Source organism: Vulpes vulpes, chromosome 15 (genome assembly GCF_048418805.1).
Source record: "Vulpes vulpes isolate BD-2025 chromosome 15, VulVul3, whole genome shotgun sequence".
In the NCBI taxonomy this organism is placed as follows: domain Eukaryota; kingdom Metazoa; phylum Chordata; class Mammalia; order Carnivora; family Canidae; genus Vulpes; species Vulpes vulpes.
In genome coordinates this window covers 74542954-74569213 of record NC_132794.1, presented here as the reverse complement: position 1 = coordinate 74569213, position 26260 = coordinate 74542954, and the positions used below count along the sequence as shown (strand labels likewise).

Here is a 26260-nt window from a genome sequence, read left to right as displayed (position 1 = left end):
GTGAAGCCACCCAGAGGAACATTCCCCTCCCACTCCCTACGTTCCCTCTGTCTCCTACCCCCTCTGTCTCCCACTCCTCTGAGTTCCCTCTGCCTCCTACCCCCCTACAGGATTTGTCCTTTCTTCTCTGTCAAAGGCAAACCCAGCCACATAATTCATTTCTTCCCAACGAACCTCCGTTCTGCAAACTGGCCGGCTCACCCAGAGTAACCTAAAAACCCACCGAATCCAATTTAGGAAAAAAATGTTTGAAGAGCCATTGAAACTCCCTCAAAGGAAAGGCCTGCCTCTCCTTTCTTACCTGAAGAAATCGGTAATGAGCACAGATTAGCTAAGGGTTATAATACAAACTGCATCATTTTCATGGTCATTAACATTGATGGGGTTTACATTTGTTTTCAGTCCTAAAAAAAAACGTTTCCCAGGTAACTAAGGAAAATACTCAAGGTCAGAAATATCAGGAAGGCAATAAATAAACAAGCAGCACTCATTCCTGCCTCTGTACAAAGTTGCTTTTTCAATTTCAAATGACATGATCCTACGGATCAAAGGCAGAAATGCATCTGGAGGAAGACCTTTCCTCTTCCCCAAATATTACTTAGGCATTTGATTTACAGCACGTGATAAACCTAACGCTTTCTGAAAATAACACTATGATATTCTGCAGCCGCCTCCCGAAGCCTGCAACCTGCAATGAACAGCTGTGACAGGCCGCCAGCCACCCTACCTGGGGATCAAAAGCCCCCAGAGACACACCCAGCCCTCCTCCCCACCCTGGGGAATCGACCTCTCCCCAGCACTCTCTGCCAAGAGCAGTTTGTAATCCCTGGGGTGTAGTTACCAAAGGAAACCATATCAGACTCCCACAGACTTGCTGCCCAGGCCCTCTCCCCATATCATGACCCGGCTCATTTCAAAAGCCACCGTGGTCAAAGGCAGGTGGCCCTGAGACTAATGGCAGCTCAGCCAACCTCCTGGTCCACCTCCTGTCCTTCCGCTAACAAGCTCAGGTCCTGCCACCTGCAAATGACCTGCCACTCCAGCAAGCACTGTGTACAGCTGTGTGCATGCACGTACGCAGGTGTATGAACGCACACGTACTGGGGAAGGAGAGTGTGCCAAGACACACCAACGCTAAAAAGGCAGATTCATTGAGGGTAAGTACCACATTCGTCTGTATAATGGGTCTAGATGAGACTTTGGGGCTGGGAGCAACACAGCTCATGCGGATTCTTTCAGGGAAAAAAGTTACCACATATAACAGGTGCCAGCGATAGTCCCATTGTACAGAAAGAGAAGCTGAGGCTGTGAGCAGTGAAGCAGTATGTCCACAGTCCCAGAGCCAGTAAGTGAGCAGCGGGACCTGAACCCAGGCCACTCGATGGCTGGGGTCCAGCTTGTCTTTGCAGAACACTGAACCCTCTCTCAGGCCGCCTGACGTCATACATCAAATACGCATTTCCAGGGACGCCTGGGTGGCTCAGCGGTTGAGCATGTGCCTTTGGCTCAGGTCCTGATCCTGGAGACCTGGGATCGAGTCCTGCATCAGGCTCCCCGCCAGGAGCCTGCTTCTCCCTCTGCCTGTGTCTCTGCCTCTCTCTGTGTGTCTCTGATGAATAAATAAATAAAATCTTTAAAAACAAAATACGCATTTCCAGGAAAACTGCTCACGCGCACGGTAACCTGGTGCACAACACGCAGGCTGCAGCATGGGCCCTGGTGGAGGGAGCCTCTGTGTGTGAGGCTGCGCTCCCCCCTGTTGGCTCCAGGGCGGCTCTGGCCTTGAGTCCAGGACATGTCCTCAGTACAGGCTCGCAGTTGTCAGTCCGGAACACGTCCGGGCTCAGTATGCCTCGGCCCCCATAAATCAGCCAGCCACATGCTCTCTGCTCCTGAACGTCAGGGGAAAGGATTTGCCTTTTTTTTTTTTTTTTTTGCTCAGCTCTTGGGCCCTTGGGCTTCTGCATTGACATCTGATTATTATGTCATTATTTTTTTAAGTGATAGAAATCTAGTCAATGGTTTGTAGCAACCGCTGCTGTGCAGTCTATGCCAAAGGCTCCATACATCCTTCCGGAAAGCAGCAGAAGCCTAGCAAATTAGTCTCCCTTCCTTTACACAATTCTGTGATGGGCTGGTATTAGGTAAAGCTGAAATCAGGTGCTGTGATTAAAAGATTACGATAATGGGAAACAGAACCATGTCATGAATTAAGAAATCTAGAGAAGCAAGTCATTGGAGCCAAAGGTCACACAGAGGTCAAAGGGGACAATACAAGGCAATTGGGTTTAGCAGAATGAAACTATTACCATACCTTCTTTTCTCTAGCTTCAATGGTCATGCAAATCTGTTCTCTTCCTGTCTCTTCTGTCTGGTTCATTGACTCTCCTTGTGATCCAAACCAGGACTAGAAAAATATCAACAATAACAGCCTCCACCAATGAGCTGTGCATGGAAGTGGGGGAGTGGGGTGTCGGGAACTCTGATCTCTCTGATTGTTATCTCACGCTGAGGTCTCAAAAACTCAACATCTCAAGACCTACCCTACCCCTCTCATTCAGACTATTTCCAGTTTTCTCCAGCTGATGACCCACCCAAGACAAATAACAAAAGGACCCAGCCACCAGCTCTATACCAGGACCTCCTCCTGCTGAGCCTTCCTACACTTGCATGGTGGCACCACCGTCCTTCCAGTAAATAAAGGCTCAAAGCTTACCTGGCGTTCTGCGTGCCCTAGGCCTGGCCTCTTGCCAACCCTCAAGTCTTCGTTCACATTATCTTTCAGATAAACTCTTTCTTCTCTCTTCCATCTTTCACCAGCATCATCCCGCTCATTACTGAGATCATTACAGTTAGTGTTGCTCTGACTTCCCTCGTGAACCTTTGTCAAAAATCAGATGGGCGTGTTTCTGGGTTCTCTATTCTGGGCCGCTGACCCATGTGCCCATCCCACAGCCCCAATACCACACAGTCTGGATTTGTGTAGCTATAGGGGTCCTGAAACCTGCCAGGCCAATTCCTCCTACTTCATTCCTCTTTTGAGAAATTATTTTTAGAATTAAATAATTTAGAATTAAATTCTAATTAATAATTCTAAATTATTTAATTCTAATTATTAATTAATAATAATTTTTACAATTAAATAGAAATTATTTATTTCTTTGGATTTATCCGGTTGGGAATTCACTAAAACTTCCAGATTCTATGGGTTTGTATCTTCGCCTAACTCCAGGAAGTTTTAGTTTACTGAGTATTCTTCAGTCCTACCTTCTTTCATCTGTCTTAGGATTTCAGAGACTTTATTATAGTCCTACAGCTCCCTGAGGATCTGTCCTTTTTTTTCCCCTCCCCCAGTCTATTTTCTCTCTGTTGCTCAGATTGATTTTTATTGCTACATCTTCAAATTCACTGATTCTTTCCTCAGTCATCCTTGTTCTGTGGTTGAGCCCATCCCCGTGAGATTTTATTTCATTGTATTTTTCAATTTGAAAACTGTCATTTGGTTTTTCTTGATGTCTGCTATTTTTCTGAAACTTTCCATTTTTTCCTCATTTGTCTCAAGCACATTCATAGTCGCTCACTGAAACGTTTTATGATGGCTGCTTTAAAAGCTTTGCCAGATAATTCTCACATCTCCATCATCTTGGTGTTGGCATTGTCTTTTTTCATTCAGTTGGATATCTTCCTGGTTCTTGGTATGATGAGTGATGTTCCATCAAAACCTGGATGTTTTAGGTATCATGTTATGAGGCTCTAGATCTTATTTAAACCTTCCTTTATAGCTGGCTGCCTTTGACACTCCTCTCACAGGGGAAGGAGAACCCCATATCATGATGGCCAGGAGAGATGGAAGCCCAAATATGCCATTTGGCCTCCACTGACATAGGAAGGGGAAGTGGGGGACCCATCATAACTGCTCAGCAGAGACGGGAGTTCTAGCTCTCTAGCAAGTCCCATTGATACTCCCCTGGCTGGAAGGGGTAGGAATGCTTCACTACTGTGCCTCCTATGGCCTCCATTGGCACCATTGAGACCATTGGTGGGAGGGGAAAGAGGGACAAATGGCCTTGTTACTGCTGGGTGGTGGTAAGAGTCCTAACTCTGCACTAGGCCTCCTCTGAACACCCCAGTGGGGGAGAAAGAGGGTGGTCCCATTAATGCTCAGTGGGAATGAAAGTCCAGACTCCCCACCTATCTCAACTGAGAAAAGAGCCCTCAGAAATGGTCTGTCTATGTTGTCCCCATTCACTGAGGAATAAAGAATTGGTGACCCCAGAGATGGAGAATGTATTGCTGGCGGTCATACAGCAAGTTCGTGCAAAGTCAGGACGCAACGCCCATGCCCCGGCTCCAAGATCACTTGTCTATAAACCAGAGGGCTCCTAAAGCACAGGAACAATGCCAGCCCCCGGCCAACGTAATAATGAAAAGTATCACTGGCCAAAGGATAGTGGCTGCCTCCTTTTACACCCTGCCAGACCCCAGGCCAGAAAGCACACGTGGTTATGCGCCATTATCCTCTAAACAACACAAACAGACGTCTACTCAAGACAGGCCTTCCGTCCAACACACACAGCAAAAGCACACTCTCGAGCCAAGAGCTACAGCATCACGGTCACCTTCGGGGCTGGTGGTCTTCCATCTGGAGAGGATCCTGGCCTTCCTACAGTTGGAATCCCTGAAACCAAGATACACCCAGGAGCTGCAGAACTCAGAGAGCCAGCAGGCCAGGCGCCCCCCTCCTGGCTGGAGAGCTGGGTCTGCACCCAGCTGGAGGCGCCTTCCCCGGGCCTGGGGCCTCTGGTCTGGCCCGGGCTGGCTGGCTGGAGGTCTCAGCACAGCACTGCTTATTCTTCGGCAAGGGAAAGCTGGTGACCCGGGAGGGGAAAGTGCTTTCTAACAGCCTTTGTTTTCATTTCCATTTAAAAAGGTTAGTGACTTTACTGCATGTGGAAAGAACCGAAGCACCAGTTTCAAAGAGGCTCAGCATGTTTTGGGGCTGACCAAATATACAGAACTTTTGGGTGGGGAGGAAAAGAAAGGGAAGCGAGGGAACAAAAGTTTATTGCACATCCGCCATGTGCCAGACATATGCCTCGGTGCTCCTTCCACGCCTTTCTCTGGCCTCTACAGTAAAAATGCCAGCCAAAATCAAGTTTCACGGCCCTTGCCATAGGTCATCACGCTGTTGAGAGTCGAGCAGAATTGCCAGGCTCCGCAACAGTAAACAATAATAAACAATTTCACGGTATACCATTGGAATCACGAAATAGAATGACATAACGATGTGAGTAAAGTCATTGGATGCCTAAATTTTGAAATAATATGATTAAAAATTTTTAACTCGTTTAGAATAACTACTTAGAGAATTACAAACTGCGATGAAGTAATTGCCTACCTTGGGATCATCCGAGACAGGCACCACAATCGCTTGATAGAATTTATGAAGTAAGCTGCACACTCTCATGAGCACTCGAACTTCTATGAGTGATTTTGTTAGCTACTGGGATATTTTTTGGTTTTTGTTTTGTTTTGTTTTTTGTTTTTTAAGATTTTCTTTATTTATTCATAGAGACAGACAGAGAGAGAGAGAGAGAGAGAGAGAGAGAGATAGGCAAAGACACAGGCAGAGGGAGAAGCAGGCATCATACAGAGAGCCTGACATGGGACTCGATCCAGGGTCTCCAGGATCACGCCCTGGGCTGCAGGCGGTGCTAAACCGCTGCGCCACCGGGGCTGCCCGCTACTGGGATATTTTAACATTCACTCTTTTTAATGATTTATTTTTTTTCTTTTTTATGATTTAAAACAATTTTCAAATAGTATAGTCATCTAGGCCAGGGATTAACAACCTCTGACCCGTAGGCCAAACCTGACCGACTGTAGGTTTTGTCGGGTTTAAAAAAATAGAAAAAAATCAGGATACTATTTTACGACATAAAAATTACACGACATTTAAACTGCAGTCAGTGTCCGTAATAAAAGGTTTTACGAGAACATAGCCTTGCCCATGTGTTTATGTATTGCCTGCACTGCTCTCATGCTCAGGAAGCAGAGGTGATGAGTTGCAACAAAGCCCGTCCAGCCTGCAAAGCTGAAGTACTAAGTGTCTGGCCCTATGTGAAGAAAGGTCTGCGGAGTCCCAAGCTCGGTCCGACGGTGGTGCCGGATAACAAACACACGGACCTCCTGGTGGGAACAACCACCGCAGCAGCGGGGCCCTTCGGGGAGCCAGACAGCCGTCCTGAGATGCGCAGCGAGCAGTTCCCGAGCAAGCCCACTGAGCAGCGTCAAAGGTAACGCTGACCCACGGGGGGAAAAGCAACATTAGAGCAAAACTACGCTTTCTGAGCATGTGTCGGGCACGCCGCACGCTCTTTACATTGATTTTATGGGAACAGAGAAAGCCAATTAGGAGAGATCTGAATCCTGTGAGGTCTTCAGGAATGCAGCCCTCGGATAACACCCAACAGGCTGCTACCCCCCCCCCCACCGCCCACATCAGTCCCCTGTTGGGGTGAGGGCCCCCTCGAGTCTCTGCACTCCCGCCAGTCGGTCCCACACCCGGCTCCTGGCCCCCTGCCTTCCTACTGCAGGGTGCTGATCACGCCCCCCCCACCCCCCGCAGGCAGGGACACCACCTTTCTTATCTTTAAGATGGACAGACGTCATCCTAGGCTCAGAGAGGCACCTCGGAGGCCCTTTGTTTCATTGCGGGGAGGGACACGCACTGTCTCTAACGCTTAGGGCCCTGCGGCCAGGCAGCTGAAGTTCAAGGAGGCTAAGCTGTTCCCGGGCAGCTGCGCGGGCAGTAAGAAGTCACACCAGTGGTGGCCGCGGGGAGCCGCGCCCCGAAGCGCCCAGGAGGTCGGAGAGCCCCCGCTGCGGGAGAAAGGGAACGCAGGTGCTGCCCGCCGAACCACCACCGCAGGGCCCCAGGACCACAGAGGCCGCGGAGCCGGCCACGCCACCCTGCCGGGTGAAAGCAGCCAGGCAGCCAAGGCCACCTACGGCCCAATTCCACTTCTGCAGGAACGCCACATGGACAGCGACAGAAGTCCCTGCGTGGGACTCAGGGTCCACGCTGCACAGCGCCTTTGCTGGGAGGGAGGTGTCGCATCCCCTTGGTGCAGCCTCAGGACAGAACAGAACACCTAACAGACAGAGACCGACAACCAGCCCCCATTCTGTTTCTCGGTGTCCCCACCTGGGCCTCCCAGGTGCACATCCTCGGAAGCACCCAGTGCAGCATGGAACCTTGTGACAATGGCTCCTGGACTGGTCATTACCTGTCTGGGAGCCGAATTTCCAAACAACATGACATTGGTTGGGGGGTGGGGGGAGGCTGCAAATAACAGCAAGTTGAACAGTCATATTGGTAGTAACTAATTTTTTTTTCAAATATTTTATCTATTTATTCATGAGAGACACACAGAGAGAGGCAGAGACACTGGCAGAGGGAGAAGCAGACTCCCTATGGGGAGCCCGATGTGGGACTCGATCCCAGGACTCTGACCTGAGCCAAAGGGAGACGCTCAACCACTGAGCCACCCAGGCGTCCCGGAGTACTAATTTGTTGATTAAGGAAAAACTACCCAGGTCACTAACTAAGATAAAGGAAATTGTCATTATGCCTAAAAATGAGAAGCCTGACTAGGGCAAGATAGTCTGTAAAAAAGACAGCTGTGCGTGCACTTACAGGCATTTAAATATCAAGGAGAAAACAGAAGCGTGTAAGCAGCTCATGTACTACACAGACGTGAGGGGGGCGGCGGAGGAGGAGGAGACGGGAGAAATGTTTTGGTAAAGTTACATGTACAGTAAAAGTCAAGTTAAAAAACACATTTGTAAAAAAAAAACAACAACAACAACAACACACATTTGTAAAATCATAAATTACACAGTCTTTCTGGAAGGCCAATTGGCCCATATGGATCAAATACCTTTGGAGTATTTGTATCTTTCTTCCCCAAAACAGCACTATGCATTAACAGAAGTAACCCCCCCCCCAAAAAAAGCACAAAACACACAGTTTTATTTGTAAATAATACCAAAAAGTCCAAAAACGATCCATATGTCCCCAGATAGGGGTCCGTTTAAACAAACAGTAACATTTTAAAAAATAACTCTGCAGCCATTAAGAAAATCAAGCTTTGGAAGAATATTGAATTTTAGTATCTAGGGCAAGTGTTTACAATTTACTGTTGCATGAAAAAAGTAGTGAACAAAGACTATGATCAGCCTGATACCAATTTTATAAAACCGTGTGTGTGTGTGTAAGAGAGAGACTACAGAGGCACACGTTACAAATAATGGGCATCGCTGGTTGGGGAATCATGGAGAACTTTCATTTCGCTCCTCTGTGTTTTTCTGTTAGTTCCTAAGTTTTCTTCAATGACTACCCCTTACCTTTGTAATCGGAAAAAAATCAAGCACTATATTGAGGAACTTAACCAGAAAATCAGTAGTGCTGTCATCAGCATGCAGTATGGCCCCCGAGGTCCATTTGAAGTTTAAAGTGCTGCGGGAGGGGCGCCAGTCCGTTAAGCATCTGCCTCCAGCTCAGGTCATGACCCCAGGGTCCTGGGATGGAGCCCCTGCTCCCAGGGGGGGAGTCTGCTTCTCCCTCTCCCTCTCCTCCTGCTTGTGCTCTCTCGCTCTCTCTAATAACTACATGGGGGACCCACTGTAGAGGTGGCACCTACATCACCTCTCCACGACGTCTCCGGACAGACTTCACCACCAGCATCGGTGCAATGAGGGGTCTGGAGGACAGCGGCCGGCCAGGCCTGCACCTGCCTCCACCTCCACTCTCGGCTGAAGCCCTGGCTCCACCTGCCCCAACTTTTCCAGTTCTTTCACATCTGCCCACAATAAAAAAGCAGCCCCCCTCTGTGCGGCATCTGCTTTGAGAGTGTAACTCCACTCCTTCTCCACGCAATATTGCCCTAGGTTTTGCTTGAAGAGTGGGCTACACAGTGATAAAAAGGAAGGAGGTACTTATCCAGGCTTCAAGATGGGTGAAGACATTAATCGGAGTGAAAGAAGTGAGGCACAGAAGACAACATAGTGTAGGATTCCACTTTGTCCGAAATGTCCAGAAATGTCCAGAACCTCCAGAGACGGAAAGTAGGCAAGTGGTTTCCAGGGGCCACTGGAGAGGGAGGACAGGGAGTGACTTCTAATGGATACGGAGTCTCCCTTGAAGGTGATGAAAATACTCTGGGATCACATAATGGGCGATGATTGCACAACTCCATGAATAAACTACAAACTACCGAACGGCACACTTTAAAATGCTGAATTTTATGGCATATGAATTACAACTACACTTTTTAAGACTTTTAAGTGGGTTACAATTAGACTTTTAAGTGGTTACCATCAGGCTTTCCAGCGGGTCCCGATGAGACAGCAGCACTAACACGCCTCTTAGTTTCCCCAGAGCCCCTGGTTTGCAGCCCGAGGCCTGGAATTCCAAACATCCACTGTGACAGCTACTCGCTGTGTGAGCAGCTCCACGTCCTTTAGCCTCCCCGTGCCTCAGTTTCTAGGCTGTAGAATGGGAATGATCGTGTCTGGCTCCCACAGATTACTGAGAGTGTGAAGTAAATTAATGCAGGTAAGTCCCCAGGACCTGAAACGGAGCTCGGTCAATGGCAGGTCCTTCCCCGCAGCAGGCCAGAAGAGCCCTTGAACTTCAAGCAGGATGAAACCCTGTGCCTTGACTAAAACATCACTGAAGCCAAGCAGGCCCTGGGTGCTCGTCTGTTCTGACAAAGACGCCAAATGGAGCCAGAGGCTACGTCAGTGCAGGCCCTGGGATCAGACCCAAAGCTGGAAGACACGGCTCCTCCCCAAAGGCTCGTCTTCTAACCAGTGGTAACTTGCACCCCCACCCGGGCCCCGCAGTCCAAAGGGCCTCCTGTCCACTGTCGGGTGTGACCCTTCTCTCAACCATTCGAGAAGTGTTACTATTATTAGCCTCAATCAAGGAGGAGGCCATGGGAGCTCAGAGAAACCAGGATAGGGGACAGAGCTGGGACTTGCATCCGGATCACACTGTCTCCACTGTTCGTTTTCCTCCACAAGAACCTGCCTTCTGCACCTTCAGGCCCTCAGTTCTGAGCCATCAGGGCACAGCAGGGCTGGCGCAGAAGCGGCCAGGCCACAGGAGGACGGGGCAGGTGTTACTCCCTCTCCACCACATCTGGCTGCCCAGCTTGGGGGGGCGGTGCAGAGGACAGCCAGGGAGCCAGCAGCAAAGGGAGGGGAAGGCGGGGGAAGGCATGTGAGGGTCAGGGGTCGAGCCAGTGAGATCAATCAGAGGGTGTGTCGTCCTTTCGCCCACAGGGAGCCTTCCAGGGCTGAAGGAGGAGCCGCTTCTCCCCTTCCCAGGAAGATGTGGCCTCAGGGTTTAGCCAGAGAAGCCAGGGGGGAATTACAGCAGCACATCTAAGACCCTGTAAGCACTTTGCACTCTCGGGAATCTCACCTGGGGTCTCTACTGTTATTATCCTCATCTCACAGCTGGGAAAACTGCAGCTGCCCGGGAAGCCCAGGCCGGAGCCCAAGGGCACTGGCTCCACGGGGCTCGCACCCTCGGCATCCCCACGCTGCTGCCCGACCCAGGAAGGGGGGGGGGGACCCTACCGCTAGAGACGCAGCCCAGCCAGGGCCATGCTCCCTCCTCTTGCCCTGAAATTACATGACGTGTGGTCAGAGAGGCACTGCATTCCAGGAGGAAAAAAAAAGATCTGTCTGGCAACTACCAATTTGTAACTCGCTGATAGGATCGGAAGGTTTCCAAGAAGGAATCAGGTAGAGAAGCCTCCCAGCTGTCCATGTATCCGTGTTCCTAAGAAATTAATCTCTCTTGACCGAGCCTCCAAGAAAAATGGTTAAGTCAAAGGCCTGGCTTGTCACCCCGCCCCCGCCCAGCCCCTGGTAGTCATGTGGCTGCATCCCTGCCATAAATCAAAGGCCATGCTCCCCTTTCATCAGATGCCTGTAGATAATTCCCTCCCGATTTCCCTGCTGGGGCTCAGAGGGCCATGGCCTAAAGGGTTAACATCTCATTTCCTCTGTCTTTCAAGCCTTAATCCCCATCCTGAGCTGGGTGCATTCCAAGCCCACCTGGAGCAGGTCATGACGAGCCCCAGCCCATGGCTGGCCCTTCATTTCCCCTGGCAGGAGATTAGATGGGGCGCCCATTAATCACTCATTACTTGGGTCCTCACTGCTGGCCAGCCCTCAGGCAGCCGGCCAGCTGGCTGGGAGGGTGGGGCGGCCCCGCCGGCTGTCCGGGCCCAGGCCCCGAGCTGCCCGGTGTCACCCTCCTGTGACAAGACAACACGGTGTGGGCCTGGCTCCCCGTCCTCTGCACACCCACCCGAGAGTTGAGGGACAGGGGAGAGGATACTGCGGGGCACCACTTCAGTGACCAGCTTCCACTCATCGGCGGGGACTGGGATGTGCCCAGTATGTTCGGTGGAAAGGTGAGGTGACAGGAGAAAGGCATAAGCAGAAAGAGGCCACTCTTCCAGGACAAGTAACCATCAATAGGGAACACTGCTGCCCAACTGCCTCTCACACTCTTCCTTGTTCTTCCTTGAGGAATCCAACGGGAACCAGGGAAGGGTGTGGGATGGGGAGAGGACGTTGAATGGATAATTCATTATTATTATTATTATCATCATTATCATTATTATTACTGCACAGCTGCAGGTGTTGATTTGTGGGGTTGGAGTATAAGGTCGTAACATTCGGCCCATCAGATACAAAGCCCCTGGACTTGAGGGAACCTGAGATTATATATATATTTTTATAGCACACATATTGAGGGCCGACCGCCTATCAGGCCTTGTCCAGGTACAGAGAAGGCAACAGAAACAGGATGAGTACTGGCCCTGAGCACCTGCTCCACGCCAGGCCTCTGCCTAATTCTCTGGGAGCCTGGGCAGCCCCCACACCAGCTCCCCAGGCTTCGGCCATCCCTTTGTCATGCAAGGCAGACACAGAGGAGGGGGGCAAAATAGTCTATGAATCCTTAGAGGAGAATCCTTGGAGGATACTGGAGGTCTGCTGGTGACCAGACCTCACTCTGGGCCCAGCAGGGAGGGAGTGGCTGGCATCATCAGCCCTATCTGGGAGGTCCCAGCCCAGTTTTTGACCCCAGGAAACCTGGAGCTCTGGAAGCAACCTGCTGGATCCTTCCCCCGTCAGCCCCACTCAGGTCCCGCAGGGAGACCAGTGGAGGCTGGGCTGGCGTGCCTTTGCAGGGAAGGGATGGGGAGCAGGCTTTCAGGACCGAACCGAGGATCCCTTTGACTAAAACAGGGCTCTCCGTCTCCTCCTGGCCGAGGCCAAGTGCGCCCCTGCTCCTCCTTAGAGTCAAGGTCAAGGCCCCTGTGACCTGGGATAAAGTGGATTAGCTCCCCGCCCGTCACCAGAACCTCACCGTTAAGGCAGGCTGGGGCAGGGGTCCTCAAACCCGGCTTGCAGAGCAAAATGCCAGTTCCCAGGCCCGCCCCCACCCACCCTGGAATCTGAGTGTCTTCCCAGCAGATCCTCATCCGGATTCAGAGGTTCCACAGGCAACCCCGTTCGGGAAACAGTGATGTAGTGGAAAGAGCCCCTGACTTGGAGAGCTGGGTTCCAAGGTGTAGGTTCAAACCCCGAGCTGATGACCTAAGGCAAGTAAACTGGAGCTTTCTCCCTTGTGAAATGCGGATTATACTGTCTCCCTCACAGGTTGCTGGGAGGATTAAGGCCCCAGGCAGAGCGCACACCAGTGCTCACTGAACGTGACCCGAATGAGTTCATCGGGGCTGGTGAGGCTCCAGAAACCGAAGTCAGTTCTAAAGGGCCGGAGAGAGAAAAGAGGGCGACGCGGGCCCAGAAGTGAGGAGGGGTCCCAGCATCAGCCCACAGGGCCCGCAGAGGAGGGAAGTAGGGGGAGCAGGGGGTCCTGAAAGAGGGCAAGAGTCAACAAAGTGTCCTCAGGCCAGAGAGCCTCCCACCGCAGGCCCTCTTCCCAGTGCCAGCCTGGGTCATGCTGTGGCTCCTGGCCTAACGTGGCCAGTCCGTTGCGGTAACCAAGAGTCAGTAAATACATATGGAACCCTGACATCCACGCAGGTGTAAATGCATATCACAATTCTGCACACAGAGAAGAAGAAAAAAGGTGGGGAAAGAGGAGAGAAGAGAAAGGAGGGCAGGTGCAAGGGAAGGTCCAACCCAGCTGCGTTGACAAGTGGTCAAGCCGGCTGGTGCTGGCCGTGGGCTGGAAAGGGTCAGGAAGGAGAGGCCAAGTGGCCACTCTGAGACAACGCAGGCTGCCTGGGACAGGAGGCTGGCTCACCAGGACGTGTCCAGGCTGCATATACGGGACGTGCAAAGGAGGCAGTGGAGCACTTAAGATGTAGGCGAGAGAGGAGTGTGTGCAAGACAGACTGGAGAACACTTCCTAGGAGAATTCAGAGGAGCAGAGGGGAGGTCTGTATTTCTGAGCTGTGGCTTAGAGGGCACGCGAGACCACCGTAAAGACACCGGGTACATCAGGCAGGGAAGAGGTGGGCCGCTCTTGGGTCGGCAGACTGGAATCAAGACATTTGTAACTGCCGAGACAAAGACTGGCTGTCATGTCCCGTCTATCAGGTCCACACCAGCACCTTCACGTCGCCAGGTCCTCGCACCTCTCTCCGCTCCGCCTGGCATGCCCTCTCCCCCTCCACCCTCTCCCATCTCTTTGAACTCCTCCTCGTGCTTCAAAGCCCTGCTCTAATGCCCTAATTTTCCTAGCTCCTCCCACACAGAAAAAGCATCTCCCTCATCTGCGTCCCCAAGGTTTTGCATTGTTTTGTGGTTACCTTTTTTTTTCTTTTAAGACACCTTTTTCTCTCCCGGGTGGCTATTTTTCATCTGTTGGCCTGTCAACAGATCCAGGGGCAAGGATATTGGCCTGTTCTCAGTTTAAGCCTCATAAAGTAGCAGTCGCTGGAAGACAGCAGATGCCCAAAAATATCGGTTGGAGAGGAATTAAATAAAAGTGAATCCTGGGGAGCCACTGTGATTTCTTGAGAGGAATGATGTGGCGTAATCAGAATTTTAGGAATATTAATCTGTCAGCATGAAAGGAGATGGATTAAAATGAAGAAAGTGACTCCTGGCTAGGAGTCAAGAGGGGAGATTATTACTGTAACGTGGACATGGTTTACATGGTGGAAGGGGGCAGAGGGATGGGCGACAGGAAAGTGACCTCCTGCCATTATCCCAAAAGAATGTAGAAGGAACTCCGTAATGAATTCGGCACACACAAGGGGGATGGAATGGGGGATGGAATGGGGGCACGGAGGACACCCAAACACTGAGACTGCCAGCCAACTGGGGGCAAGCGGTGCTGGGGAGCTGGAGAAGGAGGGGAGGGTAGTGCCCCCCTACCCTTTAGGATAATTGGATGCAAGCACAAGAAGCATTTCTAGGCAACAAAACAACCCTTTCCCCAAAAAACTCCCACCCCAAATATCCAACCCTGTTCTTATCCCCCAACTCTGGACTGTATTTTATTTTACTCATTTTTTCCTAACAGCCAGTTAGAAAGATTTCTTCAGGGCAGGAGATAGTGACGAGGAGACAAATCAGAATGACCCCAGGATGCCCGCGGTGGGGGGGGGGGGGGGGTAGCGGTCACGTGAGCGCATCTGACCAGACCAGCCCTCCTCGCCAGAGGCCAAGCCAGGGGGCTCATTCAGTAGAGGTTTCTGGATGGTGATCACCCAAACTCATTTCCCAGGCCGGGACCTCTGGGAAATCCCAGCTCCAGCCCTGCAGAGGTTTATAGGAAAGTCCCAGGACTCCCACATGCTTCCTCGCTTTAATTCCAAGCCTAGGATTTTCTTTTCTTTTCTTTTCTTAAAGATTTTACTTATTCATGAGAGAGACACACAGAGAGAGGCAGAGACAGAGGGAGATTTAGGCTCCCTGCGAAGAGCCAGAGGTGGGACTCAATCCTGGGACCCCGGGGTCCCGACCTGAGCCAAAGACAGTTCACAACCGCTGAGCCACCCCAGGCGTCCCCAGAATTTTGTTTTCTAAAGGAATTCAACTCTGATGCCAACAAAAATCTATAGGAATTGAGCAGTGCCGTATTTAAATCTCGTATTTAAAATGTTTGCTTCTTTATATCACTGAGACCCGGTAAGATCCTGTTAAGCCCCTTCATCATCCCTTTATCAATAAAGACCTACTCAGGCTCCGCAGGTTTTAAGAGCTGTGTGATCTTTGCAAAATCTTTAGACTGTTGTTCTGTGCCTGGGTGCCTGCCGCTGCGCGGGGTTGGACAAGGTGATTCCTTAGACCTCTGTCGGTCTCCAGGTCTCCTACTCCCAACTCCAACAGGCAGCCCACAATCATTTCAGCTACCCAGGCTGATTGGAGGCGGGATGGAGGTTTCGGATTCACTTACTGGGGGTGCTGGGGGGGTCACCGAGACTAGAAGGGATGCAAACATGCAAATTTAACTGGCAGTAGGGGAGGCTGGGATGGTGGGGGGGGGGGGTGCTGGGTGTGGACGGCTCAGGAAACACGGGACCCACGAGTTCCAGATGCGAAGCGGGCCTGAGAGCGCCGGCAATCCCCTTCCCAAGTTAGGGCTGAGGTTGTTTCAAAGTAAAAATCAATCAATCAATCAATCAATCAATCAGGGTAAACTCCCCTACCTGCAGCTCTCTAAGGCTCGCGAGCTCCGTCTGTGGACGCCAGTCGGGCTGCAGGCACCCGGGAGCCCGCGAGGAAGTGTCCCGAGGCCGCGCCAAGCCCGTGCGCTCCGGGCCCGGGCGCGGGGCGGGGCGGGGGGTCCCAGCGCGGGCGGCCGTGCACCGGGGCCCCCCCTCCCCCCTGCCCCCGCGACCCGGGGCGCGACCTCGGGGCCCCCCGGCGGGAGGGCGACCTGGGAGCCAGCGGGTCCCCGGGGGAGGGAGGGAGGAGAGGCGGGACCCCGCGCGCCCGCGCCCCGACACACCCCCGGCCCCGCGCCCACGGCTCCCCCCTTCCCGCGCGGTCCAGGGCGCGACCCCGGGGTCCCCGGCGGGAGGGCGGCCCGGGAGGAGCGGGTCCCCCGGGGAGGGAGGGAGGAGAGCCGGGGACCCCGCGCCCCGCGCCCCGACACCCCTCCGGGCCCCCCCGCGGCTCTCCTCTCCCCCCACCTCCCGACCCGGGGCGCGACCTCGGGGTCCCCCGGCGGGAGGCCGGCCCGGGAGGAGCGGGTCCCCGGGGGAGGAAGAGGGAGGGAGGAGAGCCGGGGACCCCGCGCCCCCCGCCGCGCCCCCCGCCGCGCCCCCCGCCCGCGCGGTCCAGGGTCCAGGGGCGCCCCGGGGAGGGCGGCGGCGGCCGGGGTGGACGCGGGGCGCCCAGCTCACCTGGCGGCCGGCGTCCCGGAGCGGAGGCTGCCCCCGCCTCGCCCCCGCGTGCTTCCCGGAGCCGGGCGGCCGCGAGCCCGCCGCATGGACGGCCGCCGCCTCCTCCGCCTCCGCCGCCGCCTCCGCCTCCGCCTCCGCCTCCGCCTCCGCCTCCGCCGCCTGCACCGCCTGCACGGGCTCCCGCTGCGCCGCGGTCCGGCGTCGGGCCGAGCGGGCGGCGGGCGGCTGCGGTGCGCGCGGAGAGCCGGGCCCCGAGTGTGCGACCGGCCCTGCGGGGACCCGCGCGGCCTCCCCGTCCCTCCCCCCGCCCCCCGCCCCCTCCCCGCTCGCGGCCTCCCGCTGTCATCGGGGCCGCGCCTGCCGCCCCCTGGCGGCCGCCGCGGGAAGGGCCGGCCCGCGCCCCCACCCCGCGCCCCCGGGGCCCCGGCGCCCCCAGCGCCCCCAGCGCCCCCACCCCCGGAGAACCCGCAGCACCCCGGAAACCCGAGGGCGGCCTAGATGGGAGGGCGGCGAGGGCCCAAGGGAGCAAGCGCGGCGGGCGGGCGGGCGGGGATGCGCTGCAGGAGCCCGAGAGGGGCCCAGGCGGACCCGCGCATCCTTGTGTTTGGAACAATCACTCCGGCAACAGGATAGGCCTGAGGCTGAGCCCAGGAACCAAGGAAAGTCTCCCTGGGAGCCCGAGCAGGGAAGAAGGCCTGACTCCAAAGGGCGCCCGGGTGCCCTCACTCCTGTGCTCACGCACAAGGTCACAAGGTAAGACCTGCTGGGGCCCTGCAAGGCAAAGGCCAAGGAGAGAGGGCCCTCAAGTTCCCAGCAAGGGGCATGAGGTGTGCATGAAACCCCGGAGTGACCCAGCACCCTGTCTTGTCTTATTAGGGTCAGCGTGGGAAGGAAAAAGCCTGCTGCAAACCACCACCACCACCATCATCCCTGTCGTCATCAAACCTTCCTCTGCATAGCCAAGCCTCTCCTTTTACTAATTGGGCAGTGTGGTCCCAGGACAGCGTGAGAGAAGCTAGTTAATGGCAGGAAAATACCAGAGCTTGGTTCCTAACGCAGTGCTCTACTCCTTGCGTTCAAACCAAGAAGGTTACTGCTGGTGAGGTAGGAAGCAGTGACGGAGAAGACGCCTCCCCTCCCAGGAGAGGGAGAGGGCTGACCTTACACTGCAAGGGGCAGCCTCCCTCACTGTGACTCAGCCTGTTTGTGGGGCCTGCCCCTAAAGCCTGTTCGCAGGAGCTGTTCTGAAAGTGCAGGTGCGCGGAGGGACTCCCTGCCCCAGAGCCGGGCCCTGCCCCAGAGCCAGGCTGCGCAGGGGTGAGCACGGTGTGTGGGAGCAGAAAGGAGAAGGACGGGGCAGGGAGCCCCAGGGGGAAAAAATGAGCAAAGAGAAACTGGCAGCCCAAGAGATCGGGCCAAAGAAAGAGAACCGACTCCGTGGGCCAGCTGCTGGCCAGGAGCCTGGGCAGAGCCAGTTCTGAGTGATCCACGCTGGTTCAAATGGGAAGAAGTAATTCCACACTTGATCAAACAAATTTTGATTGGAGGCACCTGGTGTGAGTGGGATTTAAGTAATTCCGAGTGTCATGGGTCCCCTAGGTCCAGATTAAGCGGATCTAACAGCGCTAGCAAATTCTGACCAGTTGAAATCATTTAAAATGGTAGAAAATTTATACAACATTGGAATGTACTTAATGCCACTGAATTGTACACCTAGACACGGGTGAAAGGGTCATTTCTATGTAATGCATATTTTACCACAATTACTTTTTTTTTTTTTTTTAAGATTTTATATATTCACTCATGAGAGACAGAGAGGCAGAGACACAGGCAGAGGGAGAGAAGGGTCCCTGCGGGGAGCCCGATGCGGGACTTGATCCTAGGACCTCGGGAGCCTGACCTGAGCCGAGGGCAGATGCTCAACCACTGAGCCACCCAGGTATCCCATTTTACCACAATTCCAACAGAGAAAGCGAAACTAATAAGATTTGTTCAAGTTGGATTGATCCATTAATCCATTTAAAAGATAGACTTGGGACGCCCGGGTGGCTCAGCGGTTTGGTGCCTGCCTTTGGCCCAGGGCGTGATCCTGGAGTCCCGGGATCGAGTCCCACGTCAGGCTCCCTGCATGGAGCCTGCTTCTCCCCCTGCCTGTGTCTCTGCCTCTCTCTTTCTTTCTCTCTCTGTATCTCTCATGAATAAATAAATAAAATGTTAAAAAAAAAAAAAAGATAGACTTACTGCTAAAGATGAAATGAAGAGACGTTCCAGTCCAAAAGTAGCTCAGAGAAGTAAATGGGGGAGAGGTGCCGTGCTAGGAAATTATACTAGCAGGTGGTATCATCGGGAGATATGCAGAAGCATCTGAAGACTCCTGGAGGGGGGGCAGAGGTAGGATGTTCTGTCTCGGCTGAGTCTTCAAGGATGAGGGGAGTTCTGCAGGCAGGGCCTGGTCGGAACAGGCCTTAAGGTCAAGCATATGGATTTTGTAAAAGCAAGCTTTAGACTTACAGACAAATTGCAAGAATAGTACAAGGAATTCCCTTTTTATCTTCTTCCCTTAATGTCAACATCTTGCACAAACAAAGTTCAATTATTATCGACCAGACTTGACCCAGTGGACTTAGGATGCTGCTTCAGAACTTGATTCTGATCCACGTCACACTTGGTCACATTGTAGTGACTGTATTTGGCTTACCTGTGTTCTCTTTATTCATTTTTATAGACATTTTTTTAAATTAATGTATTTATTTCAGAGAGAGAACGAGCACGCATGAGCAGAGGGGAGGGGCAGAGGGAGAGCATCCTCAAGCCGACTCCCTGCTGACCATAGAGCCCAACGCAGGGCTCCATCCCAGGACCCTGAGGTCATGACCTGAGCTGCCGAGATCAAGAGTCAAACACTTAACGGACTGAGCCGCCCAGGCACCCCAAATGTTCTCTTTATTTAAAGTCAAGGCTAGGCCAGCCCGGGTGGCTCAGTGGTTTAGCGCCACCTTCAGCCCAGGGTGGGATCCTGGAGATCCGGGATCGAGTCCCACATCGGGCTCCCTGCACGGAGCCTGCTTCTCCCTCTGCCTGTGTCTCTGCCTCTCTCTCTCTCTCTCTCTGTCTCTCATGAATAAATAAATAAAATCTTTAAAAAAATAAATAAAGTCAAGGCTATACTGTGAAATCCAATCTCATTGTAAACAAAGAGATATTTACATATGCGTAGGCACCGGTGAATATTAATTATGCTGAACAGCAAGTTTGTTTTCTTTCAGTCCTGCTGTATTTCTGCCTTTATCCTAGTATATCTGTATGCATAAGTCGGATTGGCAGGATCTGGTCCTCGCATAGGAGATAAGCTAGGGACCCTTGTCAGATAGGCACCTCAGTTTAGCAGGGGTCATGTAGCCCAGGTGACTTCCTGGCATGTCAATGTCTTCCCTAGCCGACGTTGTAGAGCATGAGTTGTTAGTTACCCTCTTGCATATCCCCAACGACAAGGGGCTCACTACCTCACAAAATAGCCCATACTATTGTTGGAGGCTCTCTGTTAGCAAGCCCCTCTCCATATGAACTGAAACCACTCCCCTGTAACTGCTACCCAGGCCTCCCAAGATGACCAAAAAAACGTAACTCTCTGGTCATGCGTCAATTCTGGAACATGCAGGACAGTCCCAGTTAATACCTGTCGTCCTGGTATAATTATCAGTTAATTAAAATTAATAGTGCCCTTCACTCCACTGGTTGTCTCAGCTGTGATGAGAAATGATCGGGTCCCACAGAGGACTTGCACTGCCCCCCACCCGTCGCCAAGCCTGTCCGCTGCCGAAAGCCACGTCCCGGGCCACCAGCCATTCCTCCCAGGGTGCCCCAGGCCGGGGCACGGTGTTGGCACATGGCAAAGGCTCCCGAATGCTTGAGGGAGAAGCATACTGCTGGGATTTCAGAGCATGTGCAGCCAGAGCAAGAGCAAAGTGGGAGCAACTGCAGGAAGGCAACTCGGGACAACCGGACCTTTGTAGGGAAACATGCGCAGCTCCCATACTTCACTAATAAGCACTGACCACGAATCCTTTTACCAGCAGAACATTTCTTGAGGCTAGAATTCCAAAAATTACACTTTGAAAAACACTGCTCTACGCTCTTGACAAACACTAGTGTTTTCATCCGGATGGCATCTCAGGGGGTTGTGTCCCAGCAGGGAAGGAAACCCCTGTATTATCCGTGCTCTGTTAGCATGCGGAGGTGGAGGGGAAACAGACACACATCCAAACCCCTAATTTCAGGCTCCAGCGAGGTACCAGGACCCATCACAATGCTTATAAAATTGTTCCTCTTATTTTTCTTGGCTGTATACCTTTGTCGACTGTGAAGTCAGGGCAAGCTTGTGCCCAACAAATAATAAGGAAATAAGGGAAGCGCAAAAGCACAAAAACGCAACACGATACGACCGTGTTGTGAGCTGGTAACCTTGTTGTCTGTCGTTTTAAGCTGTTTCTTTTAATTTTTTTTAAAGATTTCATTTATTTATTTGACAGAGCACAAGCAGGGGGAGCTGCAGGAGCTAAGTGGGGAGCCCAATATGGGACTTGATCCCAGGACTCTAATATCACGAGCTGAAGGCAGATGCTTAACAGACTGAACCACTCAGGCGCCCTTGCAGTGCTTCTAAGTGTCTTGGTGAGTATTAAGGAGCCTTTCCTCCCCTGCTGGCCTCCTTAATTCATTTCATTCTCTTCCTCCTCCAGGGGATCTGGGATGTCAACCTAAAAGCAAGTCCCAAGTTCCCATGCCCCTGCCTGGGGCTGGCCCCCTACTTGACCTGTAATCCACAACCATGCAAGAGAAGAGCTGTGGCCACCTGCTTGGAGGACGGAAGCAAAACGGCTTCTAGATGGCATATCAAGCACCAGAGTTGACAGGCTACATTTCAGATGATCTAATTCCCGTTCCCTCTCTCCCTTCACTCTTCTCCCTTCCTGCCCCATGTCTGGTCAGAGAAGATAGGAAACTTCATGTTACCTGGTACAAGACAACTTTTGGAATCCCAAATATTCAGATTATTTCTCTTCTCCCTCTTTGCAGGCGATAATATTCACAGCTCGAAGGCATCACCCAGATTGAAGCTGCTTCTCCTCAGGAGCGGCAACACTGAGCAGGAAAGAGTGGACATCACAGCCTCCATGTCCGCAGAATCCCTTTCTCCTTCTGGGACCGATCACTTAGATGAAGATAATTGTCATTTATGGACTAAGTCCACTTGCAAGTGCCTCCCCTTAAACACGAGTGATGGGTCATCCTTTTATTCATCCACCCCAACTATACAGATTGAAGCTGACAATGAATGATTACGGGTTAGCCAATGTAACAAGAGGCCAGGGTTGGAGAGACTATTCTAGACAAAAGGAAGCACATTTGTGAAGCCTTCCTGAGAGGCATGACACACATGCAAGGAGCAGAAGGAAGAGTGGCCAGGACTCAGAAACCACGGGAAAAGAGGGAAGGGGGACAGGGATGGGTTGAGGTCTGACTGCTGAGCCTTGCAGGAGTAGTTCATAATCCCTTGACAACTACAAAGGCAACAGGGGAGCCCATCAGAAAAGATACAAGGCTTGGGGTCCTGGAGCCCCCGCTGCCCTAGATGCTGGATTGAGGGGGCTCGGGGGTTCCAGTGGGGAAGAAGGCAGGGAACAGCTTAGGGAGCGGCCATTAATCAACCAATACAGAAGTTTATCATTTTGTAAATGATACTGTACGAATCTGTCAAAGTTTGCTTATGCCCATTTTTATGAGTTGGGTTATTTTCAGATGAGCAAGAGGAAGCCTCTGAGGGGGTTTAAGCAGGGACTGATGATCGGATCTGTGTTTGTCCAAAGGTAGAGCGGGGAAAAAAAAATCCACTCTGTTATTTAAAAGAAAAAAAAAAGGTAAGGCAAAAACATCATTCCACAATTCTTTTGTAATGAAAAAAATAAATGCAACATAAAACAAATCCATCATCCTAAAAGAATGCCCTGTGTCTGCCTTCCCCTGCTTCCTGGGAGACTCTCCTAATAAGGTCTTGTCCTTCACCCGTTGCCGGCCGACCCTGTGAGCAGTGCTGTAAGCCTCCCAGGTGGCCTGGGGGTTAGGGGGTCTCCACATAGGAAGCTGCTTCTCTGTTTGAGGCCAATCAGCTTACACCGCGCCTGAAATCGCTGTTCACCTTGGCCTCCCTGGCAATCTTCTCTCTGTAGCAAACTGGCTTTCTTGTTGAATTAATGAATTTTTATAAAGTCCCAAAGATACTGCATAGCCCGTGAGCACTGGCCAGACACGGCTTGTATATGAACCCAGGCCGCTACAGGTTCACAAAGCCAGTCTCCAAGTTCATTGCTTTATCCTGCCCACTCTTTCATCTTGCCTCCCTCCGGTACGCAGAGGCCCTACTGCGTGCCGGTTGTGACATCTTGCCAGACTTTGCTACCAAGATGTTCATGACTATGTTCCTTTTATGTTTTTTTCTCCTTTTTCTCCTTTACTGTTTCCTGTGGCACTGGTCTCTGCATGATGAAGCAGTCTCCCACCTGCAAGGAGCAGTTCCAGGTAGTCAAAGCAAGCAGTCAGCCCCCTCAACCTCTCCACCAGCGTCACCTACTGACCGTGTCATCATAGGAATCACCAACCTCAGACCAGTAGTCGCCTGTCTATAAAATGGGAAGAACGTATTTATGTGTTGGAAGAAGAGGGGACTGGCTCGCCCCAAGTCTTAAAGCCCCTTCCAGCTCTCAGATCTGTGATTCTCTCAGAAACTCTGCAACAGGGAAATTATGTGGCTCATTTCGGATCCATCTGGGAAAAGATGACATACACAGAGAAGTATGTGGCTTCTTTTTTTTTTTAAATTTCAAGCTGCATTTGAAATGGTTTCTTTCATTTCCACCCCTAGTAAGTCCACGGATGGAGGAAACTAGGAGTCTCATGCTTTCAGAAAAAGCCATCACAACCACTAACGTCATCTTGAGTTCCACATCTCATACACACCGAGGCTGAGGACTTCAGGGCCTACTCAAAGCATATTTAATCTAATTGAGTGGTGGTTTTTTTCCCTTTTTTGGGGTTAAGGCAAGAACACTGCTAAGTCTCCTTCTTGGGCTTGTGCAGAGGCTCAACCCAGCAATATGGACATGAGTTTGTACTATTACCTATGCCTCTTCCTAGAACTCTCCCATGGATTTCAGGTTTGTTCAGGAAGGGTTCTGAGACCTTAGAAGCATTTCTTCTAAAGTGTTTGGAGGACTACTGCTCCAGGGGCCAGCTGCCCAAAAGGGGTGGGAAGGGATCTTACTGCCTCCTCACCTCTTACACCTTGTACCCATCAGAGAGCAAGCCGTGTGAAGGCACGAGTCTTTAGACAAAGTAGAGCTTCGCCTGCATCAGCTGGGATACCTAAGGGCACATTCCCCAGGAGTTGGAGGGCAAATGGAAGTCTTCAGTGTAGAGGGAACAGGAGACTAACTTACAATTTTGCAAAAAAAAAAAAAAAAAAAAAAACTTAACAGTTTGTTTTAATCTGGTTTAATCACTTAACCTGTCTGTGCCTCAGTTTCCTCATCTGCATAATATGACTAAACACTCGCTGCCGACTTCTCTCAAGTGGGGAATGGTTTGAGAGTACCTCCTGGCCTCTACCTTCCCTTTTAGAATTGTAAGTCTGAGAGAAGCTGGCCCATGCACCCAGTCTGTCCCTTTTGTCCGGGTAGCTGTAGTGCCATTCTTCCATTGTCATGGGAACATTCCAAAGGATGGATGAAGGGTACAGGATCCAGCAGAGAACAAATATAAGCAAGAACAAGCATGTAAAGATACAAACTTCTTCTGACCCAGTTCCATGAGTGGAAAATACCACAAGTGAGAAAACACCCAAATCACCCTACATGCAATTAGATAATGTGGTGCAGGTCAGAGGTCAACCCAAAGGGCTTGCTTGTTTTTTCTTTTTCTGGTTTTCTTTTCTTCTTTTTTCCCTTTCTTTCTTTTGTTCTTTTTTCTTTTTAAACAGTTGTTTTAAGAAGAGAGAAAAGAAACCCATTTTTACAAGACTCACTTTAATTGGGAGTCAAAGTTTTTACTTGTCAGCACCTGAGGTTCCCTTGAAGCTAACAAGAACCATCTTCTATGTGACGGTTTCATGAAGAGGAGCCACCTCAGTTATGGAAGGTGTGTGGGTTTTATAGTTAAACAAGCGTGCACCTGGATCCCTGCTCTGCTCTTATTAACTATGTGACTCTGGAAAAGTGACTTAATGGAATCTGAATTCTTTGACTCCTACGTGGAGATAATTCTTAAGGGCACAATAGTCGTTCCTGAGGTTCAGCATTTCCCCTTTAGGGGTAAGAGAGGTTTTAACTTCCCCGTCCCCTTGTCCCACAGTTAAGCATGGCCATGTGACTTGCTTTGGCCAATGGAATATGACTTCTCTTTGTAAAAATTAAAAGAAAGAAAGGGAGGGAGGAAAAGGAAAGGAAGAGTGGGCTTTAAGCAGATGCTTTAAGTCTTAGTGTACAAATCATGTTCCCTTCCCACTGGTGCTGTGATCATGAAGCCATGGTTCAGTTGTGGCCTTGGTTAGCCAGGATCTCAGAGGTCTCTGAAGAGCAAAGCACCCACCACCCCTTTTTGCATAAACATGTGCACCGTCTTTTGTTGTGTTAAGCCACTGAGATATGGATTTATCACTGCAACAAAACCCAGCATATTGTGATTGATGGCGTGGTTGTTACAATAAAACATGATGGTATTTGCAAATACAATTTGGCAGTGGTGAAGCGCTTGAAAAGTCTTGTTACTTTACCATACAGAGGTTATTGTGCTAATTAGGAGGCCCTAGTAAATTCTTGCATGGGTCAGGGAGGCCACAGAAGGCTGCAGTTTTACCCCAGATCATCTCCACCAGGGGCTGGAATCAGGAAGGTCCTGAAAAATCTTCCCCGGTGGATTTGTCATGGTGACCAAAATACCCCCTCTGCCTTTGAATAAGCTCCATATAGAGGGCCCTGAAAGGGGGCAGCTTAGGGGGAATTTGGGGAATTTACCAGGCTCTGGGGAGTGAGAGAAAAAGTGGGAGGGCACCGTGGTGGGAGCGTTTGCAGGGCAGCGATCCAGAGGCTGGCACTGTGGTGGGAAGTCCTTGACCATGGGAGGCATAAGCACCTCCGTACATGGCCCCTACCTCTCCTCTCTTGCCATGCCAGCTGTTTTTCCCTCCCATCATCATGGTCTTCCTCACACCTTCCACAGTAACTTCTTGGGGAGGGGTTGTTCGTGCCACACAAATCTGACTTCTGACCTTCAACTCCAGGATCCCATTTCCTAGATACTCTGGCAGGTTCTTCCTGTCAACATGTTACGTACAGAACATAGAACAAATCCCCCTGCTCCTACCCCTCGAAGGCCTGTACTCCATGTCTGGGGGAAGGCCAGCCTCTCCCAGTCATTCAAGCTCAAAATTTCAGAATTCTCATGGTCTTCTCAAAGCATTTTTTCCACATTAATATGAAAGGGGGGATGCAAACAAGAAAAACCACTGAAAGTATTGTTGCTGGCCTAATGAGGCTGTGGTTCAACCTCAGTGTGAATGTGTTCCTTTGAGAATTTGTCTTTGGGAAAAATGCCTCTAATTATAGATTCAGAAAATAGGATGTGGACAGCCTAACTCTTTTAGGCCATAACAAAGAGCTATTACTGAGATTTTTTTAATGCAACTTTTTTTTTTTTTTGCAATAAATACCATATGTAAAGACAGCATTTTTCACATAGCAAATGATCGATGATTTAAGAAGCGAAAGGAGACACTAATTCCAGTAAAGCTAGAA

At 51.4% G+C, this 26260-nt stretch overlaps 1 protein-coding gene and 1 long non-coding RNA gene across 5 annotated transcripts in view; one reads left to right on the top strand and one right to left on the bottom strand.

Moving 5' to 3' along the window:
* Nucleotides 1–16776, bottom strand: part of THSD4 (thrombospondin type 1 domain containing 4) — a 577007-nt gene extending 560231 nt beyond the window's left edge. The window contains exon 1 of one of the 3 annotated variants that reach the window (XM_072739053.1): nucleotides 16416–16776. In XM_072739053.1, the coding sequence (XP_072595154.1) occupies nucleotides 16416–16761 (346 nt within the window). In that variant the 5' untranslated portion in view covers nucleotides 16762–16776. Of the gene's footprint in view, nucleotides 1–15716; nucleotides 15814–16415 lie in introns of those variants that run through there. The other 2 variants (XM_072739054.1, XM_072739055.1) reach the window with 2 other exon arrangements.
* Nucleotides 16777–16836: 60 nt separating this feature from the next.
* Nucleotides 16837–25192, top strand: LOC112933148 (uncharacterized). 2 transcript variants are annotated; one of them, XR_011997455.1, is made up of 4 exons: nucleotides 16837–17168; nucleotides 17292–17671; nucleotides 20945–21086; nucleotides 21492–25192. It is a non-coding gene; the product is annotated as an uncharacterized lncRNA (long non-coding RNA). The 2 variants fall into 2 exon arrangements; XR_003237607.2 differs by lacking the exon at nucleotides 17292–17671 and having other exon boundaries at nucleotides 16849–17168.
* The last annotated feature ends 1068 nt before the right edge of the window (nucleotides 25193–26260 follow it).